Source organism: Cynoglossus semilaevis, chromosome 2 (assembly GCF_000523025.1).
Source record: "Cynoglossus semilaevis isolate Cse_v1.0 chromosome 2, Cse_v1.0, whole genome shotgun sequence".
NCBI classification, from domain to species: Eukaryota; Metazoa; Chordata; class Actinopteri; order Pleuronectiformes; family Cynoglossidae; genus Cynoglossus; species Cynoglossus semilaevis.
The window spans coordinates 9,799,841-9,809,816 of record NC_024308.1 but is presented as its reverse complement, the minus strand read 5'-3'; the positions used below and the strand labels follow the sequence as shown (position 1 = coordinate 9,809,816).

At 43.9% G+C, this 9,976-nt stretch overlaps 1 protein-coding gene and 1 long non-coding RNA gene across 2 annotated transcripts; one reads left to right on the top strand and one right to left on the bottom strand.

The window, feature by feature from the left end:
• Positions 1–172: 172 nt before the first annotated feature.
• On the bottom strand, positions 173–9,947 carry olfml2ba (olfactomedin-like 2Ba). Its single transcript, XM_008336521.3, has 8 exons — positions 9,173–9,947; positions 8,821–9,084; positions 8,541–8,648; positions 6,730–6,858; positions 5,247–5,475; positions 4,007–4,975; positions 2,061–2,237; positions 173–1,963 (listed from the first exon to the last, which is right to left on the bottom strand). The coding sequence occupies exons 1-8, from the start codon at positions 9,332–9,334 to the stop codon at positions 1,347–1,349; spliced, it is 2,655 nt and encodes an 884-aa protein (XP_008334743.1). The 5' UTR covers positions 9,335–9,947; the 3' UTR covers positions 173–1,346.
• LOC112486466 (uncharacterized) lies at positions 2,744–8,701 on the top strand. Its single transcript, XR_003048905.1, has 3 exons — positions 2,744–3,832; positions 6,757–6,937; positions 8,568–8,701. It is a non-coding gene; the product is annotated as an uncharacterized LOC112486466 (long non-coding RNA).
• Positions 9,948–9,976: the final 29 nt, after the last annotated feature.

Genomic DNA, 9,976 nt, shown 5'->3' with positions numbered 1-9,976 from the left:
TGATATTAAAATAATCACCATTGATGCAGTAGGTGCAGTTATTGGTCAACACAGACACAAACCAGCTGTTTCAAACTAACTGACAAACAGTCACTTTTCCATGTGGTCCGTACTGATTCAGCACAGGTCTGATCTCTTACCAATGGCAGTAAGGAGTCCCACCACTGTGACGGAGCTGAAGTTAAATTAAATCTAACAAATAACTGAGGGAAGTTTGGAAGGTCCATACTTTGGAATGTCCATAAATAGTTTGGAATATTCAAAGATATTTTGTAATATCCATATATGGTTTGAACATTCCGAACTTCCTTCACATCAGCCCAAACTTGGAACATCACAATCTGGCTGTGAGAAGTGAACTCTTGGGTTCCTAAAGACATTTCTGAGATGTCTCCGGGGCAGAAGAACATATGTCCAAACATCACCTGTAGGAAAGCTAGCATCGGATGTTGCCCAGTGGTAAAAGAGGATTATCACTGGAGGGTTGCAGGTTCTATCCCAGCCCTGTCCAAGATGCGAGGAGTGTTGTTTAGGGTGCCCCCCGGCCAGGGTTAATAAAGGGGTTGGATAAAGTATGGAATATAAATTGTAGTACCTGTGTGGGTTAGGGTGAATAATAACAGCACTGCTGTGTCGGTTATGTCATCGTAAATCTAAGTCTATGTACAGCACAGTTGCACTGGTTTGATATCAACCCGTCCCAGGACGATCATCTGGTGTAAAAACTGACCATGGACAGGACAAGTAGGTTCTCCCTGTCTATATACAGTGTTGTCCTGGAGGATTCTTACCTTCACAACCTTAACTTTAATGTTTACAGTCAGAAGCAGCAATCTCAGAAGTTCAGATTTAGATGGATTTAGATGGTGCCAACCAGTCAGTTGTTGGTGTTTTCTAGACTCTCCATGTCACCACAACACATCTGATTAGAAGGAATACAAATAAAGATGACTTGACTTCAATGGACATTTCAATAAGGTTATTTTTACCAACCAAACTGTAGCCGTAGAACTGTACAACTAACCATGATTTTAAGTTTTAAGAACGTAAACTCAGTTCTCAGAGGGGACGGGGGTTTGTGTGTGGGGGGGAGGGGCATAAACTGTAAATGTCCCATGTTTCGTGAATGGATGGCTAGGTTAAATTTTTTATATACGACCCAGGATTTCAGGAGAAACATTTGTGATACAATCTAAGCAGCTCAGTCACAAACAGCTGAGGTTTAGTCAGACCTTTGTACCCAACATCTGTATATACATTTGTCTCCACACTGAAGGCCAGTTGGACTGATCTACAGTCCACACACACACCGTAATAACAACTCTGAATATAACTACTGTCTAGCTTTATTGAGTGCCTACGTAGGCAAACTTGATGTTGTACGTGACTTGATGTCCGTTGTCCCAGGCGTACAGCATACCCTCCTTTGGGTTGTAGTCAATCTGCGTGGTGTAGGTGTAGTTGTTGATGAAGGGCATTCTGGGTATCATCTGAGTGTTTGTGTGCGTGTCGAAGGCGTACTCCAGGTTGGCTTCCCTTTGGTTGTTGCTGTCAACAGCATATAGGACGCCACACACGATGAAGCAGTTCCCGTAGCGATTTCTCCTCAGACCAGTTCTCCAGGTGGTCTCCCTCTGCATGCTGAGGTCCGAGGGGTTCAGTCGACTCAGAACTATCACTTCCTGCAGGAAACCCTCATCATCCAGCGCGGGGTAGATGATCCACAGGCCGCTCTCATCCACGGCAAAGTCGATGTCAGCGTGACTGCGCCAGTCCCACGGTGACGAAGACTCTTCAAACAGGGCGTCGTGGAGCATGGTCCAGGAGGCCACGTATCTGTGGCGCAGGTCGTATTTGATGATGTCACGAGAGAAGGCGCGGTTGTAAAAGAAGGCTCCATCGTAGACCACGTGACCAGTGCCGATCCAGTTGTATGGAAGTTTGTAGGTGTTAGTGTATCGGCCTGTAGGGGGCGAAGAACAATAGTCAGGAAAATGCACTTTTAGAACAGTCTCACTCATAATTAGGCCATTAGTCCTTATCTGAAAACTGTTTCTCACCTTGTTTAAAAGTCTCCATGTTGCGAAACTCTACGAGGTTGTTTCCGTAATAGAAGTTGGTGACATATATTCTGTCATTGTCAGACTTTGGATCCTTCATCCACGCCCCCTCATTCCTGCCGTAGCTGTTGTGAGTCACTGGTTCGGAGATGGTTGCCAATGTGTCTTTACATTCACCTGAAAAAAAGGGAGCATTTAGAAAAACATTGTCACGAAGCCAGGTTAGCAGTTAGCAGAGGTCTTAAACATCTGGGGCAGGGAACAGTATTGAGCTGTGGATCGTTTGGTACTGGGCCCCACAGATAGAATTTCTTTTAATTTACATTAGTTTAAATGGTATTTTATTTTAGAAAATGTTCCCTTCCATACACTCCCCTGTTGATAATATCGGTCGGCCCGGTACTAGCATATTATGTAATATCTGTTATCGTTATCGTTATCGGTTCTTTCCTCAGATAATGAAAACCTGATAATGCAATGCCTGAGGTTCGCAAAATGATGTGTGCCCTAAAAATAATTTTGGGGATAAATGGCTGTATGCTAACGCGAAGGTGACTAGATGGGAGCGTTGCAGCTCATTTCATTAATCTCACGCAGCAGTTTGTACAGATAATAAATAAATACTGCCAGGCCTATACTGATATTGGTTGATATTGGAATCGGAAATTAAGCATTGGACAATATCGACATATCGGACATCGGCTGAAAGTTAATATTGGACATACCTAAATATTATAATAAAATTAAATCAAAGTGAATTATATAAAATATTTATATCTACATAATATATGGAATAAATAAAAGATAAGTGACGCATTTATGGCGGCTAGGTCGTAATTCTGATATTGTGGGCTCTACTGCAGCTCCATCTGTTCCATGCTGTAGAACATTCTCCAGCCTGTCCACGTCACACAGTGAGGCGGCCAGTGACCTGTCATCTCCTCCATGGTCTCAGTGGCTCCAAGAACAACAGAACAGTGTGACGTCCTGTACAGTGGGGTCGTTTTAACCATGGGACAAATGTGTTCAAACTCTATAGGCTGCAGATCTCTACTGACATGGACACTGTGTAAAAAAAATATAACCAGAGAACAGAGATTTTTTTTTTGGCCTGGAAAACTGTTCCTTTTTGGATAGTTTTTTTTTTTCATTTTTGTCCATCTGTTGTTAATTTGATTTGTACTAAAATAAAAGTTCATTCAGGATCATTTCTGTATTTCATTCAGACTCTGTGATATCAGAGAATGATCTGGTTTGACTTTACAGATGTTTGTGACCAAGTGATACATATGGTGTGAATACAGCGTCGTGAAAGGAATCACTATGGTAGTACATGATGATACTGTGTTTATATAAAGCTAACATATGTGTCAGGCCTGTCTGCCTCTCTGCCCTCCCCTCTGTCTCTCCAGGGGTAATTAGTTTCATCACCCCCACCTGTGACCCCTGGTTCTCTGATCAGTCTCACTGGTCTCACCCGGTGGCCTACATACAGTGTCTCTCTCCCTCACTCTGTCTTTGTTGGGTCCTGGGTTTTACTGTTGTTTTCTGGTCCTGCTGTGTATCTCCCTGTGTTCCTTCTGTCTGTGTTCCTGCCTGGCCCGCGTTCCCTGCAGTAACCTCCCTTTTCTAATTTTTTTTTTTTTTTGTGGATTTGCCTGACTGACTGTTCTGGAATTTGGACTTTAAAGAACTGCAACTGATTCCTCTGTTCTACTGCATTTGGATCCTGCCTGCACCACCGTACCCAACAGCCACGCTGTCAATAAATGGTCAGTGAACTGAACGTTAAATCTGCTGCTCATCAGACTCTTAGCAGTTCCATTAGCAGCACTTTAGTATGTATCCAAAACTACCAGAGTTGTTTGTACTAGTTTTTTTTAAATCACTTGCTAAGACATACTTGTGTGCTACTGTATTTACGAAAGGAAAACTTGTTCACCCACTTTTTGTAGATTCCACTTGTCCCGGTTGCATCTCAGTGAATTTGTGTTTCTCCACATTCTCCTCCGAGCTAACTTTGTGTTTCTGTTTGACTTGAGAAGGCTGCAGGGCGGTGCTGGTGGTGGTGCTGGTGGTGGTGATGGTGGTGGTGGGGGGTGCAGTAACAGTAGGGCTGCTGAAGCGCCTGGTGGTTTGTACTAGTGAAGTCATCACTGTCTGTGTGGTCGGAGGCAGAGTTGAACCTGGGAGAACGTTTGACCCCGTCTCTTCTTCTGTGGTTGTAGTAGCAGCCTGCGGGGAAGTCGGCGCAGCATGTGTGGTGATGGAGCGGGTGGAGGTTGGGCCTATAGTCGAGGGCTCTGTGGGTGGATGTGGTGTGGAGTGAGCTGCATTAGCTGTAGTTCTGCCTGAGCTGGTTTGTATTTGCTGGTTGGACTCCAGCGTGGTGACTCCCACGGTGGAGGCTGCTGTGTTTGTTACTGTGAATGCTGGGAGGATTTTCTCTGTGGTTACCATTACTGGGGGATTTCTGTTCACTTTTGTTGTTGGCTCAGCAGTAAAACTTGTAAGAACGCTGGCTTGTCTTTGGGTTCTGGTTTCTTTACTGGTTCCAGCACTGAGACTCTGAGTCATGGCTGTTGTTGTGTCTGTTGTTGTCTGTGAAGCACCGATGCTTTCAAACCTGTCATTATTCCCTATTGTTGTTGGGTCTGTGTTTACGTCTGTGGACCGTAGTGGTGTGGATTCAGTGGTGGAGACAGACGTGTTACGATTGTCCGGTGTCAGATCGGTTCCTTTTGGAACTGCTGACTGACTGCTCTTCTTGAAATGGTGTACAGGAATCGCCGTTCTTGAGAGAAATGTTCGCAGCCCCGTCCTTTTCCTGGGACGAGGGATGGTGTGCTGGAGAAGATTCTCTTCGATGAAAAGATTAATAGGGCCGTCACCACTGAACCCGTGATACTCAAAAACTGTGAAGAGAAAAGGAATCTGAAATATGTTTTTGTTAAATGCTGACAGTGATCATCTGAGCTGTTCAGACAGGACTGAGGATTTGTTTTTTTCACCCTGATCCTCCTGACACTGAGCTGAGGTGAGCGTTATTGTGGCCAGTCTCCAAAGAGCTGACATCCAACAACAACATGTCACGTATTTACACAGACTACAGTTAGTCCTCGGGCCATTGATGTGTTGACAACACACTACACCTTCCCTCACCTCACAATGAGCTTCTACACTTACAGTTCTCTCCAGGTTCTCCATCATCTGCCACCATCGGGTCCGGCTCAGATTTGTAGAAAGTCATTCCTCGGATGATCATGCCATTGGGACCAGGTTTGGACACCTGGGAGGTTTCTTTGTTGGCCAGGGTTTTGAGGGTCACCTGAGGTTTGTCCTCAGAGATACCAGCAGATCCAGATGTCTTTGTCTCTTTCTCATTTTCCTCAGCCTTGTCCTCCTCGTGTTTTTCCTATTAGTGGACACACACACACACACACACAATATCAACGAGGAAAAAATAATGGATGCAGCAATGGGAGGAAAAAAATTGCAACTGGTATTGAGTCACATCATGATTAAAATGAACTAAATCAGGAAGCTAGGAGAAATATAACAGGGTTATGGAGAGTATGCTAATGCTAATAAGAGGAGAGGGGAATAAGGGGAGGGAAAGGGTGGAGAGAGAGTATGTGTACAAAAGCAACAATAAATATACACGTCCATGGAGGAAAACCAAACTTTTAAAGTACTTATGAAGTGCCCAGGCTGAACAATGCCATTCTGTGTATATAGTAGCATGGCGATAATAAACGGGGACGAGACATAAATCCCCATCACCTGGGAGACGTCTTTTAAAAGTTAACACACCGACTGTAGATATAACGTTTCACTGCAGAAGGAAACAGTGTGGGCAGTGACCACTGCAGCTGCTGCAGGTCACAGTCGATCCAGACACAGAGTCTGCAAACTGACAATAATGTTTAGAGCTCAGCCCCTACCGTACAGGTGGCCCATTCACCTCGTTCTCTGTCTCTACTGTATATACCATGGGTTAACCAAGGCTCTGTCTGACACTAAACAAAACCCTGTGTCTGTTGGAAACCTATTGCTCAACTTGATCTTCTCCACTCTTCAAGTGGAGAAGATCTCTGTTTTTATTAATCAGTGTTTTTATGACTAACATCTCTTGCAAAACCTCATGAATCACTTGCATTAAAAAGACTCCCACCCAACACTAGCAGCCATGATAGTTCAAGGCCCAGGCACTGATCTGAGATCTGTCGTCCACTTGAACAGCAAAACCCTTTACTAACCTCAGTCACATTTTTAAACATCCTCAGTCTTCAATAATCTAGACCACACAAGTCAAACTCAGAACTGAATGTGGTCTGCTACATCATTTTACAGCGTGTGGCCCTGTAGAGTTTAACATCCCTCTGGTTGTAACAAGAATACAAATGGATACAGTATCGAGCAGGGGTCACCAACGTGGTGCCTTGGCTCACCTGGTAGCCCCCATGGACTCTGTCCTATCCTATCCTCTGTCCTATCCTATCCTCTGTCCTCTGTCCTGTCCTGTGTCCTATCCTGCAGTATAAAAGAACAGTACCAGTACCATATCTGACCTTCTTGTTGACTAGTTTCATTATTAGAACCCACCCCCGGCCACCACGTTGGAGCCCCCTGCTCTGGAATACTGATGCCACTCTGCTGCTCTACTGACCTCACTGGGTCTCCTTCTGTCCTGAAGCTGGTGTGATGGAGTGGTGGGCAGGGGTTCAGTGACATACGCCTCAGTGGGAGGGGCTTCCTGGGACTTCACCTCATCTGTGGCGTTGTGCAGAGTCACCACCTTTGAGTGCAGTGACAGACAGAAAACAGCAGGTTGAACAGACTCCTCCCCCTTTTCAGAGCTGCTGACTACAGAACAGGTGACAGTCATTACATTGTTTGTTAGCATTCGCTGCTGTAAATACTACTGTTGTCTGCTGCGTTCAGACCCAAAGTCACGTCTATAACGTTTTCCACATGTGAAGCGTCATGGTTTCTGATCGCTGGAGGCTGCACCCAGGCTGCGGACGGATGTGTTTTGTTTTGGAGAATAGGACTTTGTAATTTAATTTGGAAAGAAATGTTTATAAAAATTAAAAAGGGGAGAGTTCCACTTTATCTGATTGGCACATCATGACGCAGGTCAAATAAATTCATTCATCCTGTACGGATTTCTCCCTTGCGGGGAGGGGTCACCAGCAGTCATCAGACGGGGGACCTAGGACGATTCAGTAATGTAGAGGATGAAATTAAAATTAAAATTGAAATCATAACTGTAGAAAATATATTTTAAAAGATGGGGGAAAAAAGATTATTACGTGTCTTATTCAATAATGCATGATTACAAATCAACATGAATTTAATCAACAACTAAATTCCTTTTCTGTGTAAATGCAGAGAGCTTTCAGTGATGTCACTGCAAAAATATAAAATAAAAGTAAAAAACATGGAATATAATCATTTTTTTTATCTGATCCCTTACTTTTGAGAAATAAGAGAACTCTCAGGCCTCACCAGACAAAAACAACAAATTGTGATGTCATCATCTTTTTTAAGTGTCATTATTATTATTAATACCAATAATCTAATTAGAGTGAGACCTTCTGTTATCAATAAGAAAACCAGTTTGAGTCTTTTCACTTGTTATAGTGTAATATTTTGTGTGTTATAGTGTGACCCTTAGGTCACATGTGTTTTCTGTTTGGTATGAATATTTTTCATTTATAATTTGTCAAGGGTGTTGTGTTTGGTGACTTCAGCAAAGTCTCTACAACTCCACCTCAGTGTGACACTGTCGTCTTCTCCCTGTTCTCTGGCTGCCTTGGGTTAGATTCCCGAACCCAGGTCATGGTTTGTGGATGGCTGTGTTACAGAGCCTTGACAAAGGACTAAAGTTGTTTGTTTTTTATTGGCATGAGCTTCTAACTTTTTTCACACACAAATCACGATGCAGAACTGTCATTTTAAAAAAGCATCCCCGTTATGAGTCAGAGTTTTCCACTTCCCTCTGCCTGACACATTGTTTTACAATGCTGCTGCTTCAAACACTGGGAAGAAAAAGTTGAAACTGATGCAACGACATGAGCTGCCAAACAACGGATCAACAGCCAATCAACTATAATCAACTTCTGATTGCCTTAGTTAGTCACTGTGTTTTTTTGTATGTTGACCTGACTGCTGTGTCATATATCTATAATATTTACTGATTTAACAAATATAGCTCACAGAATAGTAACACTTGCAGATAAGGTCCAATGGTGGTCTCCTAGTTTTATTTTGGAGGGACCACAATATATTTTTTTTTTTTTTACTGAAGTTAAGTTCAATACCAACTCAAGAAACTAGCTAAAATAAAACAACCTGATTACTGGGCTATATATATATATATATATATACTCTTAGAAACAGACTTTAGAGTTTCTTTGTTTTGCTGTAATGAACTATAATGTCAGTCCTTAATTAGAAATTGTCTCAAATATTTACCTTTTCGATATGATCCACTCGATGCAGGAGCTTGGTGGTGATGGAGTGCAGCTTCAGGAGATCCATGCCATAGAAGGACCCCTCCAGGAGCTCCAGGATGGTGGAGAGCTAAAACAGTCAAGTGGAACCCGTCAACAGGGAGGTTTCAGAACGATATATACCATTAAAATCCAAACAGAAATGACAAGCTGTCTCCAACTGAGTTTGGCCTCCTGTGACCCAGTCCTCTCTGGACGGGAGGACACACCACTGCAGGCTGTGACAGATGACGAGGCTTCACCTTGACGTTTTCTTTCCCAGCCTGCTTCAACATCTTCAGCCTGAACTCGCCCTCGCACGGGTTGACCGCTGACGGTGGAGCGATGCAGGCGCACTTGCATTGCGGTCCAGATGTGAAGGTCTCCACGGTGTAGAAGTCCTGCGCCGTGGCGCTGCCTTCTTCTATCCGACGACAGGCGCTCCTGCTCAGGGGTCTGACAACACATTTACAGCGACAGTCTGAGCCTTCCGACAGGGCTTTCACTTTGTCATAATCACCGAGCAGCTACGAAGAGAAGAGGACGCAGCAACACAATGATGAAACATCCATGTGAGGAATTCAGTGCAGGTGTAAAAGACCGTTTCCTCCTTACCTTCGAAAGGATGTTCTCCTGGTCGTCGGTCTCCTCCTGAAGCCTGGGGTTGTCGTCGTCGTCGTCGACCTCCGGTGCCGTGTTATTAACGGCCCTTGGCACAGCAGAGCACCGTGCGTAAAAGGCACAGCACAGAACCACCAGGACGCACAGCCTGTGCATGTTGGAGAAGTATAGCGCTACTGATGCAGGTGGGCTGTGCAGGCAAGAGCCTGTTACTGATTAATCAATCCTCCAATCAAAGTGCATAGCTCCAAAAATCAGAGATGTGTGTCCAGAATGACACCAGAGCCGGTTACGCATCACTGAGCCGTGCCATCGTCTTCTTAGGCGCGGTGGACACAGGGAAGCTGAGAGGCTGTGGAGAAAGAGGGGGAGAGAGAGAGAGTAAGAGAGACGGCGTTGACAGACTGCATTTTAAATCTTTTGCAGCCCGTTGCAAGTTGACCCAATCAGTGTTCATTCGGCTTTACGCATTCAACTAGAGATTTGCTGTCCCCTGTCGGCAGCAACGTCCTGTACATGTCTGCAAAGCCCACTGGCAATCTGAAAATCATAAACCCTAAAAAATTAAAGTTTTCCTGCAACAGTGACGTCGTGATAATGATATTGCAAACTGAAAAAAACATATAAAATAATAATAGTATGACTTTATTGAATAAACTGGTAATTTGGCGAGATATTTAGGTATAAAGACTCACTCTTTGCATCAAACGCCTTGTAGGAATTGTTTGTCAATGTAAAAATAATATAATTCGGCCCAAGACATCCAATAATTTGCACTTTTTTGCAGTATGGTCTGTG